Here is a 26,345-nt window from a genome sequence, read left to right on the forward strand (position 1 = left end):
TAAAATAGAGCCAGTTTGTACAGGGGCTTCCAAACTGCCTTTTTTTCCTGCCAGTAACAATATGGACTGTCTGACATGTCTACTTGGATGGTGTCAGCAAAGTAATCATCCACAATTTTTTCTATTGTGACAGCATCCAATGCAGCGAGAGTAGACATGTCTGCAATGGTTGGCAGGTCCTTCAGTCCGGACCAGATGTTATCAGCATCCCCGCCAGTGCCTCTTTTGGGAAAACTGAGCTTTTTCCTCGCAGCCATAGATGTGGAAGAAAATGAGGGTGGAGCTGTTGGCATGTCACGGTCCTCTTCAGAGGACAATCTCCTGACCAGCAGGTCTTTGCACCGCTGTAGACTTGTGTCCGCCGGAAACAGAGACACAACATACGCTTTAAACCGAGGATCGAGCACGGTGGCCAGAATGTATTCCTCTGACTTTAAAAGAGTGACCACCCTCGGATCCTGGCAAAGCGTACGAAGGGCTACATCCACAAGAGCTACATGCTTGGTGTAATCGCAATGGCTTACCAGCTCCTCCCTCACTTTCTCCAGCTGCTTCTGCAACAGCCTGATCAGGGGAATGACCTGACTCAAGCTGGCAGTGTCGGAACTGACTTCTCGTGTGGCAAGTTCAAATGGCTGCAGAACCTTGCACAACACGGAAATCAGTCTCCACTGCGCTTGACTGAGGCGCATCCCCACTCCTTTGCCTATGTCGTAGGTGGCTGTGTAGGCCTGAATGGCCTTTTGCTGCTCCTCCATCCTCTGCAGCATATAGAGGGTGGAGTTCCAGCGCGTCACAACCTCTTGTTTGAGGTGATGGCAGGGCAGGTTCATGCTTTTTTGATGTGCCTCTAGTCTGCGGTAGGCACTGGCTGAATGCCGAAAGTGTCCAGCAATTTTGCGCGCCACCGCAAGCATCTCCTGCACACCCCTGTCACTCTTGAGGTAATGCTGCACCACCAAATTAATGGTGTGGGCAAAACATGGGACGTGCTGGAAATTGCCCATATTTAATGCCCGCACAATGTTACTGGCATTGTCTGACACCACAAATCCCCATGAGAGTCTAAGTGGGGTAAGCCACTGGGAGATAATTTCCCTCATTTTCTCTAATATGTTGTCAGCGTTGTGCCTCTTATTAAAGCCTGTAATGCACAATGTTGCCTGCCTTTGCATGAGCAGCCATTTTGTAGATGCTGCTACTGATGCAGCTGTTGCTGTTGCTGCGGAAGGGGATGCATCTACCCAGTGGGCTGTCACAGTCATATAGTCCTTCGTTTGCCCAGAACCACTTGTCCACATGTCCGTGGTTAAGTGGACAGTGGGTACAACCGCATTTTTAAGAGCACTGAGGACACTTGATCGTACTTCTCTGTACATTTTTGGTATCGCCTGCCTAGTGAAGTGGAATCTCGAGGGGATTTGGTACCGGGGACACAATACCTCCATCAACCCTCTAAATCCCACTCCACTGATGGCGGACACCGGGCGCACGTCTAACACCAACAGTGCAGTTACAGCCGCAGTTATACGCTTTGCAATAGGGTGACTACTATCGTATTTGGTGGTCATGGCAAACGACTGTTGGACGGTCAATTGTTTTGTGAAAGACTTAGCGGTCTTACGACTTCCCCTCTGGGAAGATGACCGACTAACAGCAGCAACAGCAGCAGTGGCAGTAGTAGGCGTACCGCTGCAGGATTCCTCGGATGAATCCCGTATTGAGGAGGACTCAGTCTGGCTGCTGACTTGGGCTGCAGGACTGAATCTGATGGAGATTGTGGAGGAAGTTGACGAGGAGGGTGTTGCTGGTGTGTATCCAACTGGACCACGGGATTTAGGTGTCCCTGTACCGATGAGGGTCCTAGCCCCAGTTCCTGAACTAACCACTGAACTATGAAGGTTATTCAGGTGACGTATAAGGGAGGATGTTCCTAGGTGGGCAAGATCCTTACCCCTGCTTATTTGAGCTTTACATAAGCTACATATTGCCATACATTGGTTGTCTGGATTTGGATAAAAATAACTCCAGACCGAAGAGGTGCATTTTTTGGTCTTCTGACCAGGCATGACGATGGGCTTTTTCATCCCATGGACATCAGCTGTTTCCCCCCCTGGTGCCTCATTTACAATAACCACATCACCATCCTCATCATCAAGTTCCTCCACAGCGCCAGCTACATCATCAATAGCCTCCTCCCGAGCCACCTCTTCCCGTACAGTGATGGGAAGGTCAGGCTTGACAACCACCAACACCCTTTGACTCGCCTTGGGGATTTGTGATAATTTCTCTTTAGAAGGCAGAGTTGTTTGCTGTTTTGTTGCTGACAGCATAACTCTCTTCAATTTTTTGTAGGGGGGGGGAGGAGGAGGAGGGCTAAGATCCGTGGGTGAAGCTGAACCACTACTCATGAACACGGGCCAGGGCCTAAGCTGTTCCTTGCCACTCCGTGTCGTAAATGGCATATTGGCAACTTTACGTTTCTCCTCAGATGATTTTAAGTTTCTCTTTTTGCTACTTTTTCTTAACTTGGGCTTTTTGGATTTTACATGCCCGGTACTACGAGATTGGGCATCGGGCTTGGAAGACGACGTTGATGGCATTTCATCGTCTATGTCATGACTAGTGGCAGCAGCTTCAGCATTAGGAGGAAGTGGGTCTTGATCTTTCCCTACTTTATCCTCCAAATTTTTGGTCTCCATTATATGTAGCACAAGATACTGCAGAATGTGTGAACTTGGTAATATTGCAGTACCAATGGACTTATACTGCTGGATTGGTTTTGCAAATTTGGTTATAATTATTATATATTTATTTTTTTTTAAATTTTTTATTTTTTTTTACTTTTTTTTTATTTTTAAAAAACTTGGGAATAGTGGGGAAATAACTATGCCCTTAGAAGCACAGAGCACAGGACACAGCACCACTGGACTGAACAGGACACGGCACAGGACCCAGCAGCACTACGGAACTCAGCAGGACAGAGCACAGGACACAGCACCACTGGACTGATACTGCAGAATGTGTGAACTTGGTAATATTGCAGTACCAATGGACTTATAAATTATAATGCTGGATTGGTTTTGCAAATTTGGTTATAATTATTATATATTTTTTTTTTTATTTTTTTTTTATTTTTTTTTACTTTTTTTTATTTTTAAAAAACTTGGGAATAGTGGGGAAATAACTATGCCCTTAGAAGCACAGAGCACAGGACACAGCACCACTGGACTGAACAGGACACGGCACAGGACCCAGCAGCACTACGGAACTCAGCAGGACAGAGCACAGGACACAGCACCACTGGACTGATACTGCAGAATGTGTGAACTTGGTAATATTGCAGTACCAATGGACTTATAATGCTGGATTGGTTTTGCAAATTTGGTTATAATTATTATATATTTTTTTTTTTTTTAAATTTTTTATTTTTTTTTACTTTTTTTTTATTTTTTAAAAACTTGGGAATAATGGGGAAATAACTATGCCCTTAGAAGCACAGAGCACAGGACACAGCACCACTGGACTGAACAGGACACGGCACAGGACCCAGCAGCACTACGGAACTCAGCAGGACAGAGCACAGGACACAGCACCACTGGACTGATACTGCAGAATGTGTAAACTTTGTAATATTGCAGTACCACTGGACTTTTACTGCTGAATGTGTGAACTTGGTAATATTGCAGTACCAATGGGCTTATACTGCAGGATTGGTTGTGCAAATTTTGTGGTAATTAAAAAATATTAAAGTAGTTTTTGGTATTTTTTAAAAAAACTTTTTTTTATTTTTTTAAACACAGGGGAATATTGGGGAAATAACTATGCCCTTAGAAGCACAGAGCACAGGACACAGCACCACTGGACTGAACAGGACACAGCACAGGACCCAGCAGCACCACTGACCTCAGAAGGACAGAGCACAGCACACAGCACCACTGGACTGATACTGCAGAACACAGCACAGCACAGCACAGCACAGCACAGCACAGAACTAAACAGCACAGAACTAAACAGCACAGAGGACCACCTAACACACCCTCCCTCTACCCTGATCAATGCCCGAGTGAAGATGGCGGCGACTAGCGGGGAATTTATAGGATCCGAGTATCGCGAGATCCGACAACGGGATTATGAGTCAGAGCCTCAGTTTCACTTTTGAATTTGGCGCCAATACCCGGATCTGTCTCGGATCCGACTCGGATCCGCAACGTTCGGGTGGGCTCGGATTTCATAAATCCGAGTGCGCTCATCCCTAGTATATATATATATATATATATATATGGTGTATCTGCTCCTGAGGAAGTCCCACGGTGTTGGGACGAAACGCGTTGAGCTATTTGATTCCACTGTTACCTTACTGGCATCATTTCTGTACCTCATGTGAGTTCATATTACTTTTTTATTAAAGTGTCATTTTTTACTCTGACATTGCAATTTTGCTTTTGTCTGTCTGCCTATGATATCTGCTTGATCGACTTACTATGATGGACTGTTGATCTTGAGCACATATACGCTACCTATATTACAGGATTTCTGGTACGCAGATTTTTTGTTTTTATTTGGAGGTGTATATTTAATATTAAGCCATTTTGGTTATTGGGCTTCCACTATTGATAGTGGTGGAGGTTTCATCACAATTGGTGTTGCATAACACAACTATACTACACTATATGTGCTTTTATGTCCACATTGTCATCATCCTGTGGGCGAGGGGGAGGTATTACCTCTGAAGAGGAACCCCTACCATACCACCTGATTCTGGAATCCTTACGGTACGCAGTTTATTATATCGTCCCCATTTCTATCTGATACTACACATTGGGCGCCCTACTTGTTTTCTCTATCAATATATATATATATATATATATATATATATATATATATATATATATATATATATATATATATATAATAAAATGTGTGTATGCACCTGCTTTTACATTTTTTCACATTTTATTTGTTTATAACAGGTAATCATAATTTACATATTTGAAAATTGTTGGCACCAATCCACACATAATAATCTGTAATGTAACAAAAAACTATAAAATATTTTTATTGATTAACGCCAAATGAAAAAATAGACAATACTTTTGCTAAACTACACCTAAACCTTGGTGCAGTTGGAATCCATGTATCTACCAACATTGTATTTCAAAATAAAAATACATGCGTTTCACCATGACTATCAAATAACATTCAAATCAAATTGATGAAAAGATTATTGAAAAACACCAATCAGGGGTGAGGACAAAAGAAGAGTTTAAATACCTTCTCCTCATACCACTGTCTATGGTTAGAAGCCTTTATTTGACACATGCTGGTCTGAATTATCTATTTTATTTCTTTTTATGGTTATTTAAACTGCTCATCACATTCACTGCACTCATCCAATATACATTTTTTTATAATTCAATGCAACTGTTTAGTAAATTGTCCCTCCATTAATGTTGGCTCTTTAGAAAAAAGAACATCCTCACTCAGTCCATAATCCAATTTATATTAACATTATTATATTATTTTAGTATAGGAAATGTTTCTTACAAGGTAAATACATGCAGTTTAAATGACCATAATTTTTTTTATTAGACCCCCACCAACTCCTCAACACATACAATGTTAGAGCCCACCATGAATCAGGAGCAAATCATCCTTGCCAGTGCCTGTAATTTCATGATTTTCTAGTGCTCATGACCTGGAGTTTGAATGTTGAATGATGCAGGCAGTTGACGTGTCATTGGTCAAGCTGCATTGACATTGAGACTATGAGCCCTGAAAGCATCATGAGACTACAAATGTAACCAAGGGCTAGATTTACTAAGCTGCGGGTTTGAAAAAGCGGGGATGTTGCCTATAGCAACCAATCAGATTCTAGCTATCATTTTTTAGAAGGTACTAAATAAATGAAAGCTAGAATCTGATTGGTTGCTACAGGCAACATCCCCACCTTTTCAAACCTGCAGCTTAGTAAATCTAGCCCCAAGAGTACAACTTGCACCAGTCTTTTGAGCTGTATGTATCTAACACTCGCACTTTGAGAGGCGGATCGGGGGTGGGGGGTGGGGGATAAGGGTTTGCAGATCCAACTTAAGTACACCCCTTTGAAATGATTATTATTTTGAATTACACGTATCTTTGAAATACATTCCTTACCAAAGCATACATTCTTCATCTATAAAAGGACAGTTTTCAAGTGGCTCTATACGCTAGATTTTTACATACATTTCCGTAGGGCAAACAGACATATTTTACGTTCAACTCTAAATCACCCCATAATGTCAAATAGTAGACTGTGATAAAAGGGATGTTATCCCAAAATCCCTTTAGCAATACTAAATATAATAATCCAATATACAACAGTCTTAAATATTGAATTTCTATTCTAAAAATACTGGAAAATATACTTTCATTAATGAGAAACAAATGACATTTATTTAAAACAACATATTATCAAAATCATTGCAAGAGGATATAGTCTATTTATCATAAAAAAAACGTCATGTGTCAGACTAGGCCTAAACAAAATAAAAGATGAAATAACAAGAAATATTTTTAAAAACATGCACAAATTAATATATCACAAGTATAGTTATCTGGGTCTGGTTGTCCGGTCCAGTCCTATAGTGGGCTTCCTTGGGCTGGCTCCCTGGGCTACCTATATATCTTTTCCTTTATAATGTTCCTAATAGGAAGGTGAGCCAAGTTCATTTTCTATATTTCTAAATTGCTTTAGAAAAAAATTGGCAAAATTTGATAGGTTGCTATGAACACCACCTTTTCATGTGCACCAGTTATTATAAATGTCCTCTCTAAGGTGAATATTACAAGAAACCTATTTTCAATCCACGTTCGGTGTTTAATATTTCTTCATGCAAACATTTTTACTACTGTCCCAGAAGGACAAATTAGGAAGAAAAAGGGACATGGGAATTTAGGTCCAAATTAGGGGCACATGGGAATTATGTAACATAGCACCAAAACAGAGCTGTAATATAAGCTAACATAAATAACTAACATTTTGCACACAAAGACACACACATATGTAGATTTTAGAAAAATTAAAACATCTTTCAGATTGTTGTAAAGTAAATCTTGTTGCTGTGCTTATAAAGCATCAATACTAGTTTCTTTTTCCAACAACTTCAATTAGAATTTTACCCACTGTGAGCTTTTATACCCCCCACGCAACACAGCATTATGTCAGCACAGTGACATTTTATATAATAAATCTCCATAACACACATAAGCACTGTAATACAGACACGATGTAAGTCCCAACCAGAAGACGTAGCATTTGTAACTCAAATAACAGCACTTGTGATTAACAATCGCAGGACACATACCCCTAAACACCATTGTAATGTTTGCTGTCAGTTGACAAATATATTGAAATGACCCAATAGCAGCCATTTTGCTTGACTGCAGAGCGAATGCAGAGCCCACAAAGCCTTGTACACACAGATTCAATACCATCATTCTGTCACTATTTGTAATTGTTTCTTAAATAGACATATTAAATTAACAAATATGTTCAATGTTTGAAAATAGAAAAAAATATTGTTTCCATTGGGATTCATAAAATTGCAGCCTATGAATCTGTTTCAGTCCCCCATAGGAATTCCCCAGGACTAAGGAACACTTTGGTTAAGCCTCCAGGAAACAAACAATTTGCCTTAGAAACTATGGGCTAGATTTACTAAGCTGCGGGTTTGAAAAAGTGGGGATGTTGCCTATAGCAACCAATCAGATTCTAGCTATCATTTTGTAGAAGGTACTAAATAAATGACAGCTAGAATCTGATTGGTTGCTATAGGCAACATCCCCACTTTTTCAAACCCGCAGCTTAGTAAATCTAGCCCTATGTGGAGATGTAGACACAAGAGATAACTGTGAGTCTAGCAAGCCAACTGTCTGTGTCAGTAATGTATCAGTAGCTATGTGCTGATTGGTGAGGATATGGATGATCATAGTCAGGCAATAAGTGAGGGCAACAGGCGATTGGAAAAAATCAAACTGAGACATGCAACACTATACAGCTTGCTGTGTCTGCTGGGAAGAGGCTGGTGTGCATAGGATTCTGGGTACACAGCCATAGGTGTACTTGCATCATCACACTTATGCTGCAATACCACATTTTCCACAACTTTCATCATTTTTTTTTATTTTTTTTTGCAAAAATCTCTGCACGCATATGTGGACCTGAGTGGAGAGACACCATACTCAGAAAACAGTAGGCAAAACTATTACATTCACTAGAAACCAGTGAAATCACTGAGGCACTTGCTAACACAGAAATGACTGTCAATCATATTGGTTAGGCACCAGGTTAATGCAGAGTAACATAGTGCATTAAAGGGATTGTTCCATCAAACATAATTTTTTTTTCCTTAGATACTGCGTGACACAGAGGGGGAGATTCAATTACTGACGATGTGGCACGTGGACACGTGACGTGCACTTTGCCTACAATTGCGGTAAAAATCTCTGGTCTTTTTCTTTCTCAACTATATGGGATGCGAGGAAAAATGAGCAGAGATTTTTGTCAAATCTCTGCCGCGAAGTGTCTCGCGAAAGTTCGGGAGACACTTCACGGATAATTGAATGCCCCTGACAGAGGGAGATCTATCAAAGATCAATTTTGTTCAGAAGGTGAAATCACCCAAAATTGCCATCATCGTTAATTCATCCCCCAAACTCTAAAATATATTTTAATACATTTATTTTCAATTCAGTTGATTTTGGGCAATTGAAAAAGGAATGCATTTTCAATAGGCACAATAAGTCTATTGAAATGCATAGCAAAGGAACAATGAACCACTACAGCGGAACTGTTCAGAGTGCCCTAACTGCCACGGCATGCTGGTACTTGTAGTTCCACAGATGTCAGCATGTCAAAGCAATCAATGGCTGGCAGGGCGTAACAGTTCCATAAGTGTTTAATCTTTTTTTTATGTTTTAAACAAAACAAAAATATTTATTTACTTTACAGAGAAATTTCTGTATGTATAGTGCATTGAAATGAATGGGAAATCTCACTCATATCACTGATTGTAAGGCCCTCTCTACTGAAACCAGTGAGATTTTTTTGGAGACTCCCATTGTGATTTTTCACATCAAATCAAATAGATTCCCCCTGCTCCACACTTCACATTGCAGAAATTGATGATTTATTTCATCCTCTGCTATATGGCTAATTATTTTTTTGGTAGGTTTATATGTAGATTTACCTTTAACATGAATTGCAAATTGCCATCTAATCACTAAAAAAGAAGGTTTGGTCAAAATCAACTTTCGATAAATCTCTCAGAGTGTCAATATAATAACAGAAAGTATATTTTTACTTACTTTTTTTTCCTCATTCTTGACTAGCAACATGTATATTAACAAAAGACTTTATCACAGCGCAGAGGGAGCTCTCCAACACCTCGCAGGCTATTAGCTGGGCTCCCTCTGTCATTTCTGCATGTCTCCTTGCTGTAGTTTCCAGCATGCCAGCATGCCTCCTTAGCTGAAGCCTTCTGCTTGCTTGACTGCACACTGAGTGATAGCAAGTAGGGCGTGGAAGAGAAATTCCACAAGCACACATTTACCAGGTACTTCTAGTGAAAACACAGATCATTACCAACAGCAATAACCCTCACCATACTATTAATATATTTTTGCAATATTTTTGCATTTACAACCCTGTTAAAGTATACCAGTCACCTACCACAGAGTCATTTTGTGACCTGAATCAATTTTTATACTGGCTCCTATTCACTAAGACACACGGACACCACTGTTATGCATTCTGCGTGACCTTGGAGTCTTTTAACAATTATTTTATGTTATTCTTTCTCTAAGAAATGACACTAAAGATACAATCTACTGACTTATTTTGATTGTATAACATATGTTTTGTATGATTATTGTTGTTGAGAGATGTTTAGATGAAAATGTACTGCTTTGTTATGGCAAATCTTTCCACTCGTATAATGTTCCACCGCGGTCTACGCATGGCACTTCAATTCCACTGGCTTAGTTACTAATTAGTCTTTATAATATTTCAAGCTGCAATACTAACTACATTAATTGATGCAAATCATATCAGTGTATTGCAGGGCCCGACTATTGCAGGGCCCTGGCATTTAGAGCAGACAGGCCCACATCTGTTGATGGGCAGGAAACAAACTGAGTGCCGCCACGGAGCGGCGGAGCCACCAAGGGAGTGGCCACATTGTGCTGGAGGCATGGTCAACATGGGGTGCTGAAACATACATTATAATAAAAAATGACATTTATCATGCCCTCCCTAGCCACATCACGCCAATCCCCCAAGCACATTATTACACTCCCAGTCCACTGTACTTATCTATTCATCAGCGTGGGAACTTCCTGTAGAGTGAGCAGGGAAGCTCTTAGTCTCATGAGATTTCCAAATCTTGTGATACTTAGAGCTCCTCGGCTAGCTCTGCAGGCTGTGTCCTATCACTGATTGGGAGCAGCAATCACCTTCCTCCCGCTAACCAGAGCTAGATCAAGGCTTGAGGAGCCCGGGATATTTAAGAAAGGGAGTCCTTATTATGTAACATGTTTATCATTTTAGACAAATACACAGGCAATACTGTGTGCACTACTGTTAGTTGCACGCAGCTCTGCCTTTACAAGCAGTACACTGTGAAGCGGGACATACCTCCCAAATGTCCTTTTAGTCGGACCAAATCCTGGCTAAGCGAGACAGTTACTCAAATTTGGGACTGCCCCACCAGATTCAGGACAGGTGGCAGACTGTCCTGCTCTCTCCTACTGTTCTTGTCACTTTCATCACCTGTGGTTTCTGGTTTCTTTAGATCAGTTGCTGCTTGTCTGGATCCTGGAATCTTGGAGGCCCTATTTGGGAAAAAAATGGGTACATGAAACTTAGAAAATTTCAACCAGCCATGGTGTTAAATCAATAGGACCGACTTTTTATAATTAGCCCTCCCTCAACCCCCAACATTAAAATAACAGTACTCATATTTAATAAATAGACTGATTTCCCTCCAACCAGCCCCAACATTAAGTAATAGTATACACATTTAATAAATAAACCTATTTTCCTCCCTCCAAACAATAAATAAATAGCACATATGTTTACTAAATATAACCATTTCCCACAACCATCCCTGGCATTAAATAATTCATATTCACATTTAAACCCAAACCCAACCCCATATTCAATTAATAGTCCCAAACAAACCCAGCATTAAATTAAAGGTCCTGTCACCTCACCTTAAATTAATAGGCCCCACTATTAAATTAAAAAGCCCCAGCATCACCAACAAATAAATTAATAGCCCTCCACCCTCATGCCACCATTAGATTAACCTCCTAACATAAATTAGTCCAACTCCCGTCCACATTACATTAAAATACCCTCCCCCCCCCCCACCTCGCACTTACCTCCTTTCACCAGCGCTGTGTTGGAGAAACAGACTGAGATATGGTGAGAAGATCTGTGGAACTGCAGGCAAAGTGCTGCTTGGGCTGAAGTTAGTGTGGGTGGGAGCTGCTAGGTAGTGGAGGTATCCAGTCTCAAAATAATTATTATACACTCTTTGCAGTCTTGTGTCTGGGCCACTAGCTTTGGATACATTTAATAATCAATGACTTCTAGCAAGAGAGCGTTGCCTGGAATTGAATCTGAGGCATGTGTTTCACAGTGGAACGCACCCCGACTTCCTGGTTACCAGGCTCTTCCTGTGTTGGGTGTATCTAACAACAGCACACAGTAAGGTGGTTGGTCCCGGAGATGGGGCCAGTCACCAAGTAATAGTGACGGACAGGCCCAAAATAGTTTTTTCCTGGCCCAGCCCGCCCCTGGTGCCGGGAGATGCAGTTGCTGGGGCAGCCAGATAGGCCCATTAAGCCATCGGCCCTTCTGGCATTTGCCAGAAGTGCCAGATGGCCAGTCTGCCCCTGGTGTATTGTGTCCCTTCCCTCTACTGGGAGATCTCCTTTAGTATCCTTAGATTTGTTTTGAAGCGTAATCCCCAATCCTCCTTAGCAGTGAAGGCACTAAATGCTAGAGACAGAATCCCTAATCTGTGTAAAGGAGGCCTCATAAATTAGCAATTTTGTAGATTATATCAGCCAACTGACCGGATGCTGCGCAGCCCGAAAATGACCACAGTGCCAGATAATTATTTTATCAAAATATAATGATTATCAGACATGGTGGCAAATTTGGTGAAACGATGGATGCTATCGGCATGCTTGTCATCTTCTACTTCACCGACAGCCTGCGATAAAGCCAAACTGTACTGGCTTCCTGACCTGAGAAACAAATAGCCAGGTCTTGTCCTATTAGTCCATGTTAGTGTTTAGTCCAAGACATGTTTTATTTGTTTGTTTTCTTGCTAAACCAAATAAGTAACACTTTTAACTATGAAAGCCAATTTTATTATGGAGCATAATTTTTTTCAACTCCCTTCTTATTCAAATTACTTTTATTAGTATTAGGGATTACCCTAAACCAAGACCATTTTGCCTCATTAGCATACATTTTAATGTACATGTTTACATGACATGACTTACAGCTAAAGTAGAATAGAGATAACCCCCAAAGTGGTCAGTGAACTTGTCTACTTTACCATTGAACCCAACAATATGCAATATACAAATAGATGGACAGACTGAGTTTCTTCACTTGTACATCTTGTACAGCCATCACTCCTTCCTTTAATAGATTATTGCGCTTTGTGACCATAGCACAGCACCTGTAATCACCAACTTCTTAAAGCCAGGAGCTAGCATAGTACCTGTGTGATACCTTGGAGAGTTAGCTGTGCCGCTATCACGGATGGCGAGCACGCCATGCTGTAGTATAAGAAAAACTACATTTGCTGAGAGCCTTTGGGGATGCTTGGAATTTTTTTAAGAAAATCTCAGATAATATAGTTCAACATATTTAACTAAATGACAGATTATAGTAAATCGGAAATAATTCAGATATAGTAGACTGAGTTGGACCATAGGTACAGAATTGAATGCAGTTCATGATAGCTGCAGATGTTTTTTTGTATAGGAAACTGTCATTTATTGAAACCTCAATAACTACAGCAGTCCGCTGGGGTTGGATTGCAGCAATTGTAACAAATTTGTTACACGCATATAATATTATCCATAGAAATGAGAAAACCATAATTTATTGTGCAGTGAACATTTGAAATCCACCCCTACCAGTCACTGAAGAGGTGCACAATGACCCACATAAAATTGTGCTTATAGTGCAACGAGTCAATATTACCGCAACCTACCACAACAGGCCTGCAACATTTTAGATTTAATATGTGCAACACCGCAAGAATAAAACAGAACTGTAAATATCATTATATATAAACAGTGTTCTTACACATAAATGATAGCTAAATTAGTAGGTCCAGGTAGATCCAGGAACAGGACGAACAGATTCAATAGCTGTTTAAATACTTATAAATATCTTGAAATTTAGTAACACGCAATTTATTTATGCCATTAGCAAAACTTATATTAATCAATGGATGAGTCCGTGACTAGTAATATTTTACTTATAATAGGTGGTTTTGCCATAGACTAAGTAACACAGAAACTCTGAGTAAGTATTTTATTATTTGATCTCAGGTAAATTGGGAGAGAAGAAAATTATTGCTGTATTAGTCTGTAGAAAGAAGTATCCTTACACTGGGGCACTTAAACATAACACGGTCCTCCTCCTCGGGTGAACTGTTTAATTAATTGCTGTTATTCATTACGTTGCATTGCGTATTGGGGTCTTTTTATTCTGCTTGGGGACACTGCTTCTCTGCCGTGGGGGAGAACTTCATTGCAGATCCAGAGAACGAGAAGTCTCCCTTCACAATGAAGGTAATTCTAGTTAAAAAGATACTTACTAGTGAGCCCACACACACAACACCTTCTTGGGCACCACATCTGTAATCACCAACTGCCCAGAAATAGGAGCCAGCATATCAATAAACATGTATTCTTACCAACAGCTACACGTGTTATTCCACTACCTTATGTATCAAATATAACCCACACCTTTTGGGGGGATTCAATTGGGGGCGATGGGACATCAGACATCGCACCACGCACATTTCCGGCAATTAGGTACGGTAAAAACCTCGTGAAAAATGAGCGGAGGTTTCTGTCATTCTCCGCTGCAAAGTGTATCACAGAGATTCCGGAGACACTTTGCAGCTAATTGAACCCCCCCCTTAGACTGTAAGCTTGTTTGGGCAGGCTAACTTTACCTTGTGTCTCATTTAATTGTATGTCATTTGTTTATATCACGATCCCCTCAATGTACCTTGTTCTGTAATATGTTAACACTTAAATTAAAAAAATACATAAATAAATAGAAAAAGTGTGAGTAGGGCAGCATGACTAAAGTGCCCCCTTCTACTGATCGCATGTGGTAGTCCTGACTTGGCATGGAACCTACAAGTGGGTGTTGCCTGGCACTGCATCCATGAGGGACAGATGCTTGGCGTAATGCAATGCAACACTATCAAGGGGAGGAGCTAAATGTGGAACCCACAATGCATGGGGCTTAGCAGGAAGTGTTTTCAAGACAGGTTGGCGGGAGAGTAAGGAGTGCAGGGTACGCTCATGCACATGGGTGAGTAATTGTTATTTATGTGTGTGTCTCTGTGCAGGTGTGTGTGTATTTCTGTATTAGTGCAGCACGTCATAGGGAGACAGTAAAGTGCTATTGTAATACAATTGAATCATACCCTGCTTAAATCTATCTCTTGAGTGCTTTCTGCTCCTTTATGTAGTATTCAGTCTCATTTGCTACACTGCAGCTATATGAATACAGAGACAGATAATCCTATAATCAAACAAGCAATAATAACCTTTTAAAACATAAAGCAGAGGCATATTTAAAACGATCACTTTACTTTCAGAGGACGTATGTGTTTGGAGGGAAGTAGGTGTCACATGTTTGACTGTGCACTTTGCACTAGTTATTTTGATTATAGCTGCAAAATGTCAATCCTTAGAGAGTTTTGACCTTACACCTAAATGAAACAATTTGTCTACTTGTTGAATGTAAGAGTTTAAATAGTCTTAAGGAGCTCAGAAGATTAGCTCTGTCCAATGTGCTGAAAGTTCTTGTGACCACACTGAGCATACACACTACAATAGTTAGTTTGGTACAGGACACAGCTGGCTACACTTAGTCTGCACCTTTGTAGGCCTATCTCAAATCTGCCCAGTATGTACAGTACCTGTTTCCAGCTTGGTGACTATTACCCCTCATACACCTTAAAAACATAATAAAATGTGTAAACAAATGCCTTTCTAGGTGATTTTTAGCTAAAGAACCAAACATTTAATGCTTGTGGAATTAATTTAATGATAAACTTGTTACTTTTAAAAAAGGACACCGTTATTAATTAACCAATGTCAAATCAATGTCAAACTTATAAGTATGCAGGGTCAGACTGGGCCAACGGGGGGCTGGGCTATCCCCTGTTAGGCCCCGACCCTGATCGCTCCCCTCTTCTTTGGTGGGGGGAACAAACTAAATGTCGGGTGTAACATCATCACGCCCCACTTCAGTGAGGAGTGGCACAGAGAGGAGTTGGCAAGAAGAGAGAAGACAGAAGAGAAGAAAGAAGCCGATAGAAAAGGTAAGTGCAAGAAAAGAAGCATGGGGAAGTAAAGGCAGCATGGCAGCATGGCAGAGAGTGAAAAGGGAGCACAGACAGCATGGCAGTGAGTGAGAAGGGGCAAAGGCAGCATGGCAGAGAGTGAGCAGGGGCAAAGGCAGCATGTCAGAGAGTGAGAAGGGACAAAGGCAGCATGGGAGAAAGTGAGAAGGGGCAAAAGCAACATAGCAGAGAGTGAAAAGGGGCAAAGTCAGCATGGCCGAGAGTGAGAAGGGGCAAAGACAGCATGGCAGAGAGTGAGAAGGGGCAAAGACAGAATGGCAGAGAGTGAACAGGGGCCAAAGCAGCATGGCAGAGAGTGTACAAGGGCCAAAGCAGCATGGCAGAGAGTGAACAGGGGCCAAAGCAGCATGGCAGAGAGTGAACAGGGGCCAAAGCAGCATGGCAGAGAGTGAACAGGGGCCAAAGCAGCATGGCAGAGAGTGAAGGGGGCCAAAGCAGCATGGCAGAGTGTGAAGGGGGACCAAAGCAGCATAGCACAGGGTGATGAAGAAGTGCCCAGAGAAGGAGGGGAGCAAAAGCAACATGGCACAGTGTGATAAAGGGGGGCCGGGAGAAGGGGGGAGCACAAGCAGCATGGAGGGTGCAGTGTGATCATAAGGAGGCACAGCATGATGATGAAGGGACACAGTAATGTGTGTGATGGCACAACAGGCTTGTGGCAATGTAATGTGTGTCTGGTAGGTGGTGGCTAACTAATGGGTGCTATTTTGTTTGTGGGGTGATGGTGGGGCAATTTAATTTTATAGTGGGGACTATTAATTTAAGATGGGATACTTTGGGCGCTATTAATTGAATGTGGGGCTGAACTTGAGGAGCATGAGGTCTATTTATTAAATGTGAATATTAATTATTTAATGGCAGTGACGGTTGCGAGAAATAGGTATATTTATTATACGTAAATGCTATTAATTTATCGCTGGGGCTGTCTTGAGGGAGGGCAATAGGTTTATTTATTAAATGAGAATACTATTACTTTAATGTTGGGGCTGGAGGAAAGCCTAAGTATTATTTGTGGGTCCTATTGATGTAACGCTGGGGCCGGTTGTAATTTTCTAAATGTACCCATGTTTTTTTCCATATAAGGCCCCCAACACTCCAGGATCCAGACAAGCCACAACTAAAGAAACCAGCAGCCACAGGTGGTGAAAGTGACAAGAACAGGTCTGTGAAATGTTCTGAGTGTAGTGGGACAATCCCGATTTTTGGTGACTGTTCTGCCCAATCTAAGGGGCAGGTCAAGACTGTGTATTGTTTATATACACACTGCATTTTTTATATACTACACTATGGTGCTAACTGTCCTTTGTGGGCTGACCACAACCCCTCTAGTTTCTGGTCTTGCCTCTTTGATGGCTGGCCACACCCCCTCTGGTGGGCCCCTAGCATTGCAGTCCCCCGGCGGGCTCTTCATGCCCCAGTCTGACACTGTTAAAATGAAATATATTTCTTTATTGACTTTTCACATGCAATAATTAGGAGAGGACTTCAGTCTGTTGGTAACAATGATTTATGCTTGAGCAGAAGAAATGTTTTTCTATTCTTAGCTAGCCACAATATTTTGAAACCATGTTTCATCAAAGGCGAAATTCCTAGAGGAGAAATCATTCAGTCCCTCAAAGCATTAAAAACACCCATCTGCTTGATTATGTACATAGCATACAAGTTAATGTACATAGCTGGCAAGTTAAATATATTATGGAGGTTTAGATTTAAAAAGGATTTGGAAAGTTTCAGTGATAAGGCATGGGGTATGGTGTTATGTAGCCCAAAGGAGGTCACCGCATCAGTTAGATTTCGCCAAGTTCAATTTTTTCTGCTACACAGAGCATATCTCACCCGTCTTCGGCTTTCTAAGTTCAGTGGCGGCCAGAAAGTGTTGTGTCCCAAATGTAGGAGCGAGGAGGGGGGCTTCTGGCATATGCTCTGGGAATGTCCGCTGGTTTCATCCTTTTGGGGAAAGGTGGAGGACTGTATTAAAAGATTGGAGGTGGGAGTGAATGCCCTGACTCCAAGGCTCTGTATATTCGGTTTAGGCCTGAACAAAAAAACCTCGTAGACTCATTAGATTGCTTATCAATACGTTACTCATGCTGGCAAAGGTAGTGATAGCTAGGAAATGGATGGCACCAGAAGGTCCGACATTGAATAGCTGGATTGACCTTGTTAACGATACAGTCGGGCATGAAAGGTTCATGTATACCAGCAGGAATTTGGTGGATAAGTGTGAAAGAATATGGTATAGATGGAGGATATCCCCGTATGTCACGGAGGGATTGAGAGAAGTGGAACTCTCCTGATTGAAGCTTGGGGCAGACATCCAGCCGCCTATTATGTTATTAAGATCAACGATTGTATCTTGTATTGCCAAAGCTGTACCATTATTTCACTATATCTTGGAAAAATTTATATATCTTTACTTGGAAATGCGAATGTCAATGTTTTTTTGCTTTTTCTAACTGCATGGTGTACATATACTAGACAATACTTGTATCACTGTATGGGGTATAGTTGGGGGGGATAACCTACTGTGTTGTTTTTTTTTTTGTTTTTTTTTGTTGTTTAAAGGAAAAAATGCAATAAAATTTTACCTGATTTAAAAAAAAAAAAAGGATTTGGAAACCAGTTAGAATGCATATGAGCGCATGCAGATGGACTCGCATATGACACTTATGCCTTCTTATAATTGGAGAGGTGGAACGGGGGAAGGAAGGGGCTGGCTAATGTAGGCCTGAGCACTTGAAGGGTGTGTTTATGCAAATGTGGTTGTGGCAGACGATAATGTAGATGCATATACTCCTGTGAGAAGTAACATATTTTGCACCTGCTAGAGGCCCGGTGCAAATACACACCTATGATGATGATGACCAGCGCTAGCTAGTCACTTCTGATTGGCTGAATGCAAATTCACCTCTGAAGCTGGTACTTTCTTTATTGATCGTGCATATAACATAGAGTTTGTGGTTGTATTATAAAAATACTTGTTTTGCTATCTGCTTTATTATATCAAGTCTATTAGTGAATGTGTTTTTTACTATTAAAACAAATGTTAACAAACTGTTCTTGTGCTTATGACTGGTTGTGTGTATGCATATGAAGATGTATGTATGCTTGACGTAAACCTGTAGTATATGCAGACTTGAACATTAGAATGCTAAATTTGTATAAAAAAAACAGGAATTAACGTGAGAAAATATGCAGCAGTGCAGTACATTTTATTAAGAATAAATGCAAATATTTTCCTGCACAGCACATATATTGAAACAGCCTCCATATCCTACGTTTTGTCATTTTTCAATATGGATGGTGTGAACATCTTTTTTGTCCATGACAGAAAGACCTGGGTCTTTCTAGGCAAGTAATGTATGCTGTCCCATTTAGATAACCCCAGTAATTCATTTTAGGTCTTTGCTTCATTGGCCTTTATTAGTGTATTACGAAAATGGAATACAGGTGTTAGTGTACCTTTATTTCTGGTGTTGCATCTTTACATTGTTGGCTTTTATTTACATTAATTCATATGAGCATATTAAATATTATATAGCATTCCATATAATAAGGCATTCCATTAGTAGTGGCTTTGGACCGTTTCCGCCCCCTGAAGTTCGTTACAATATTTCATCCCACAAACCAAAATTCCATGTTTACATTTGTGAGCAGACTCAGGTGCATTCTGCCAATACAAGTGCATATCTTTATATACAGACACAACAATAGAAAAATAGGCACAAGACATCATAAAGCAAGAAGACGTAGCCTTTGCTCTGCAACTTTACGTTTCCTTTTTCATAACTGATCCTCTCTTATACTTTAGCATTAATGCTACATCCACCCAACATATAATTCTATGATTTGATCTATCAGTGCATTCACCAGATATCATGGGACAGTCAGCTGCTTTTCTCTCACTAACTAAACCCTTCCCGGTCACTTAGATATTGCAGAGAAAAACAGTGTACGTCATATTGTGAACTGTAAGCCGTGATTGGTGGAGAATGTGATACCATACAATTTTGTAGCATGGATAAATCCCTGCTATATTATGACAGTGTACTGATTGTAGTGAGCCTGCCTGCGTCTGTACTGTTCCCACAGTAGCAGAATACGTCTGAGGTGCAGCCTGCATTGACCTGAAATAAATTAACTTAAGGTCATTCTTTTTTTTCATGCTTTCTCTGCATGGCCTTAATCCAGACTAATCTTCTTTTTTTATTATAGGATGTCATATGCAGTTATCCCTGTAGTGCCATCCACTCAGAATATGAAGAGTACAGATGAGAGAAGACAGAGATTTAATGATTTGTAATAAATTGCAACTGTCTGTAATCAATCCAAAGTATACACAAATCACAGCATGCCAGCGTTAATATGTCTATATAATAAGAAGACATTTTTACTTTGTGAATATATCTGTGTTGCAATATGCTATGCAATTTTGATATTACGCAACAGCTAATCCTATTGATATTGCTGCCATATTGTGAGTAAAAGCACATCCCATAATGACAAGAGAGAATAACATCTGACAAAGGGGCATAAACATTTTTCACCTGAAGATAGATGATCTTGATGCAGCACTTTGATGGTGTCACCAGAAGAGACACCGTAGCTTGTTTACTCCATTGTATGTTAAGTCAACAACAACATGATTTCAGTGGAAGAAAGAATGTAACATCTTGTAGGTTGTAAAAATGCTGTGACACAATGATTTAGATATAGGTCGCTCAAATGTTGCTGTAGGATTTGAAAGAACAAAGCATTGCTTGTTTTCTCTTAAATCAATGACATTTCATTGCGTAATAGGGATACTCAAGTTTTTTCCGACATAGTTTTTGCACTTACAAAGGAAATGGCATTTGGGTACGTGAAGAAGGTAAGCTAGCTGATGGGGTATTGAAGATCCTCTCATCCTTTCCAGAATGAGGACATCTGTTTGGATCATAACCCTCCCAGACCATAGCTGTGGTTGAGAGTAAACTGAGAGAAAATGCTTACATTTGGGTCCCACACACATAATTAACAAATTTTATGACAGTCAACTTTTGGATTTAAATGCACCTTCCATCAATTTAGACTATATCATTGGTACATTAAGTCATTCTTTATTCATAGACTCCCACTTGCTGAATACTGCTCTTATATTCAACATAAATAAACATAAAATGTCAGTTATTTACCTTGAGTTTGTCATTTTCTTTGTCCACCAAGCAAAAGTATTCTATTTCCATTAGTTTTAAGGACACATGATAATGAAAAACAAAACAATATATGTTTTCCATTTGCAAATGCTGAAAGATGGTTTTGTTCAAATGCTTTTGGCTATACAAGCAAGCGTTACTGTATTTCACTTTTATAAGCATTTCTCGGGAGAGAAAATATTTTATTCACTTTTTAAAGCAATGTCTGTAAGTAACTTTGACATGGGGGGCGCTAGATACAATTTGTGTAAGCAGTCAGTAATAGACTGAAACCAAACTGTAGCTACTCGGATCTTTGGAGCATACATACTATCACAGTGGCTTAGTGGTTAGCACTTCTGCCTCACGGCACTGGGGTCATGAGTTTGTTTCCGAACCATGGCCTTCTCTGTGTGGAGTTTGTATGTTCTCCCTGCGTTTGCATTGGTGTGATCCAGTTTCCTCCCACACTCTAAAAACATACTAGTAGGTTAACTGACTGCTATCAAACTGACCTTAGTCTCTTTCAGTCTGTGTGTGTGTGTGTGTGTGTGTGTGTGTGTTAGAGAATTTAGACTGTAAGCTCCAATGGGGCAGAGGTTGATGTGAATGAGTTCTCTGTACAGCGCTGCAGAATTAGTGGCGCTATATAAATAACTGATGATACATATAGAGCATATACACAACTTGGCATAAAGATGGTATTTTGCTTTACCGGTATTGGGGTGACATTTCACTAAAGTGTTGGAGCCAGCAATATGCCTGCTTCAAAATACTTTTTGAATAAATCCAAAGATGCCGAAAAAAGTTTCTATATGATAAATTCCAACAAATTATATTATAATACCTTTATGAATTATATATAGTATACCCCTCAGACCTCTGTAAATTTTGGGTAGTATGCATGCTGGACAAGTTGCACTTTTAGTAACATACAGAAGACTGGTTACCCACTGGCGTTAATATAAGCACCAGGGACACTGCAGGTCAAATGCAGTTGCAACTGGGGTGGTAACTAGCACAACTCTCGCAGTCAGGCTTTGACAAGGGAGGACACTATAATGCGCTTGCAATGTATGTGAGCAATTGGAGCACACAGTGTTTAAAAGACAGCTGCCCCCGACCACAGGAGGGAGTGCAGTGAGTATTGATCATTAGAACCAATAGGGTCCATCCCTCTACCCAGCTACATCCTTTTACTAGTAAAAGGATGATTTTTTAACCCCAATGGGTAAGGGGTCCTAAGCTTGGATTCCCTAATGGTGCACAAGGGCTACAAAGACAGCTTCATTTCCAAAACATAACTACAAATCAGTTTCCCATGTAGTCAGCTTATGTATAGTAACTAAATTAATCAAATGAGTTTCGGTTTCTTCTCCTGCCCATGCTTGATTTAGAGGTGCATTGCAGTTACTTCACCAGCTATTTAGTGTAACAATAATGTTAAGGGGGCAAAGCAATTTCAGACATAATGGTTCTAAACGGACAAAATGATGTGAAGATCAGAAAGAATACATCAAGAAAATCATTTGTTCCTGCTGCACCGTGCCTAGCCATTTACATTGCTGACATAAGTAAAACCTGCTGACACTGCCCTACTCACTGGCCATTTTACATTTGTTTCTGCCATCTGTATGCTCCGCAGCCAAAATTGCAAAATATACATTTAAACGTGTATACATATTGATGGATCGGAGCAAGTAGAAAGAAGCAGTGCAATCCCACTAATGGGAGCCCTAAATCAAGAACAAGCTTCATTAATATAGTACAGCATGCAAGAAACACGTCAATAGGACCCAGGAGTATTATACAGACAGCAGAAAGGCTTTTTTGCATTGTCAGTGAATACATTTCAGTAGAGTACACCAGTCTACCTGCTATTTTACAAAATGATATATCGGCAAAAACAATTTTTCATAACATTATTTTTTATTTCAATTTTTGCTCAACAATTTGCCATTTTAAATCCCCCTTATATCTGTAATACTTTGTTTCTTGCACTGTGAATATGTAGGGCCTGATTCATTAAGGAAAGGAAAGCAAAAAAAAATATTAGCTTTGAACCTTGGCAAAACCATGTTACAATGCAAGGGGTGCGAGTTTAGTATTTGCACATAAGTTAAATACTGGCTGTTTTTTCATCTAGCACACAAATACTTGATAGATTATTTGTACACTGAAATTTAAAGTTGATCTAGGACATACCCTCTCCCAACTATAAATCTGCATCACTTTTTAAATTTACCTCTCCCTCCAATGCAACATGGTTTTGCCATGGTTCAAAGATATTCATTTTTTTTTAATTTACTTTCATTAATTAATCAGGTGCATATTGTTCACCAGTAGTTTCACAATTTAATTTAATGCTATTAAGGTTGCTTGTGGTGCTTCAGATGTCAAACTTGGTATGTTGTCATTGACTGTTTCTAAAACTGGCAAGAAATGTTCATCAATCCAGTAATAATAATAATATTAATAATAATAATATTGTTATTGCAGAAACATTGCTTACAATAACAATATATATATACACTGACACTGCAAGGAAAGATAAAGTAATACTTTTTGGGGGGGGGGGGGGGTAATCAAAGACAGACACAAATTAACTGATGGAAAATAAAATTATACTGACACATAGGGGGTTATCCAATTGTTAGCGTTACCGGGGAAAAACGAGCGCTCAAAAAATCTTAGCGTTAATATGGTAATTACTCGCGAAATTTCAGCTCGCCTGAAATTCCGCGAGTAAACTACCGTATTAACGCTTTTCACGCGCAATATTACCGTATAAACGGTAATATTTTTTGAGCGCTCGTTTTTCCCCGTTAACGCTAACAATTGAATACCCCCCTTAGGTTCAAATTAACATTACATTTAGCTTGATTGCAGCACGCATTATATGCTAAGATGGTATATATTTTCTGAGCACAATAGCAATGTCCATAAAACACCAGTCCTTCCACCACCAACAAAGTAGCAGAGCTTTTGGTTTTTGTAGAACTAGAAGGCTGAAATTGACTGTTAAGCAAAATATCCAATGGTGGCTCCTCTAACCTGCATGACACTGGAAAATCATGGAAAACAAACTTTATTTTTACTCATTTCCCCAAGCCGTCACCAAACACACCCACATTAATGCTCTTGGGAATAAATTATATAAAGTATGTGGGTTACTCATAATATATCCATTTTAACTTATCATAAGTTTTCTATATAAACCATTTACAGATTGAGCTCCAATATGCCCTAGTTTCATGTCATATGTCCTGAAAATAAATTTTGCCACTGGAAATATTTGGTTTAAAACATTATTTCATGATGTGCCTTTACTAACAGCAGAGCTAAACTAAGCGGGCGCTGAGCATCTGATTTTTAATAATACAATTATAAAACAGAATTGTAACAATTTCTAAAAATATCAGGGCATAACATGGTCCAATAGTGAGACCTAAACTTGGGGGGCCTAAATGTAAATAACCAGAAAAATGTGATCTGGTTCCTTTACATCAGGTTTATTTTCTCTGGCTTTGGTCAAAAATACAATTAATTTGCAGGCATTTAAAAACTGTTCATGGTTTTGATTATTGCTAATACAATGACACTATTACTAAACCTTTTCATGGGCAAATAGCTTTTAAGTTTTGTTCTCAAGTAATGTACACTTACATTAAATATTGATCAAGAGTATGCAATTCCGTTATTTAAAATATTTACTCAATGATTATATTACACGCATTACGGTAATATGATATTTACCAGTAGGGTTGTTAATGCTTTATATTTAGTATACCATGTTACAAAATGACAGTGCACAAATTACAATTAGTAACCACAATGTCTGATACTGCACAGTAAGTGAGAGAAACATCTTTTACAAAAGGGAAATGACAGTAAATGATGAGTTGATACCTGATCACATTAGCTGGTTATGTGACAGGTGCATCTGATTCTGCTAATCTGTAATTTGTGCATAAGAGTGAAAGCCAGACTAGTTTCCCCTAACTGAGATAATCTCCCCATACCATAGCTGTAGTTATTGATCCTGACAAAATGCAGTGTTAGAGCAAGCACCTTCCAGCAGCGTTCAAGACATTGCAATGGAGTCTGCTTCTCTGCCATACATGTTAGTAAAGGTCATTCCTGACCAAATTACATCCTTATTATAGATACATTCAAATACAGTACAAGTACAAGCACACAGATGTCTACATGCAACTTCACATCACAATGAGTTGTTACTGCACCAGACAAGTTTAGTTAAAAGCTGGTAGCATCTACTTATATAGACATATAGAAACCACAATGCCTAAAAATGTCAGCTAAGATTCTGTGATAATTGTGGTATAAGGTCTGACAGTGACTATTACATCTTATCCCACCATCCAAAATGCTGCATGTCCCATCACCCCACCTGCGTTACAGAGCACATGACAGGAGACCCAGTGACAGCCAGTAACACACCACTAGAATATTGTAGTATAAGCTCAGTGATCAAGATTTAAAGAGATTCTTACAAGATGCTATCCAGAAAACGCTAACATGCCTTAATACATTGTGCAAATTGTCAGCTAATATAATGCGTATACAGAACACCTCACTGCACTGCAGTTAAATAGCTACTGACAATTTAATTCTCTACATAAGCAAATCTCCATGCAAGCATGAGCAATACATTTAAAAGGAAAGCACGATAAAATAGATGTGTTGAACAGTAAAATACTAGCACAGGTACCAAGATGATATAGTTAACCTGTAAAACTAGCATCAATCTGCTGTCCTTCACTTTCAATAAGAAATATCTTATATTTGCAAAGGAAACAGGGATGATGGAGTGTCTGTGTTGTGGGGAAGTAGGGAGGACCTGCAAGCAGTCACTTACCCATAAGCAACCAGATGGAGCCACCAGACACTATAAGGAATGTAAGCATGTCTCCTTGTGCCGGCTTCACCATGGACCACTCAAGCTAGAGAGAGAGAGAAAGGGGGGAGCAGCTGAGCCCAGCACCGCAGAAGAGTCACTGCAGTGAGCAGCAGGCGGGATCACACATTACAGAGCATGCAGTAGGGCAGTATTTTTAGCCTCTCTTCTTCTGGGACCTCCTGCAAAATGATGCTGCTTCCTACCTCATTGCCACTCCTGCTGCAGTGATGAAGCCAGCACGTGTGTAGTGCACGGTAGTAACCTCGTGTGGCTGTCTTATATCTGCTATGTAGGTAGCAGCACTAATAATTGCAGGAAGACTGTGGTCAATGTTTGTGTGTAGGAGTACAGTATTGTAAGGCGTTGTAGCACTCATCCTGTCACCCTGTGATTGTATTATCATTCCCATTGTTGGACGAGGCTGAAGCTTCTTATTCGTTTCTTATTCATGCTCCAGCTTCTTATTCAGAAAAGCTTATTTTTAAAGGATTAAATCAATTTGGATCACTGATTTCATATCAAATTAACACTAAAGGGGGTCCCTTATACAAAATGCATTAGTATTTC

General features: G+C 40.0%; 1 protein-coding gene across 2 annotated transcripts in view; it reads right to left on the bottom strand.

Moving 5' to 3' along the window:
- The window catches only part of ACSL6 (acyl-CoA synthetase long chain family member 6), a 171,252-nt gene extending 145,333 nt beyond the window's left edge, over positions 1-25,919 (bottom strand). The window contains exon 1 of one of the 2 annotated variants that reach the window (XM_075209840.1): positions 25,737-25,919. In XM_075209840.1, coding sequence (XP_075065941.1) covers positions 25,737-25,809 — 73 coding nt within the window. In that variant the 5' untranslated portion in view covers positions 25,810-25,919. The remainder of the gene's footprint in view (positions 1-25,736) is intronic. The other variant, XM_075209839.1, reaches the window with a different exon arrangement.
- Between the last annotated feature and the right edge of the window lie 426 nt (positions 25,920-26,345).

This window comes from Mixophyes fleayi, chromosome 4 (assembly GCF_038048845.1).
Source record: "Mixophyes fleayi isolate aMixFle1 chromosome 4, aMixFle1.hap1, whole genome shotgun sequence".
Taxonomy (NCBI): Eukaryota; Metazoa; Chordata; class Amphibia; order Anura; family Limnodynastidae; genus Mixophyes; species Mixophyes fleayi.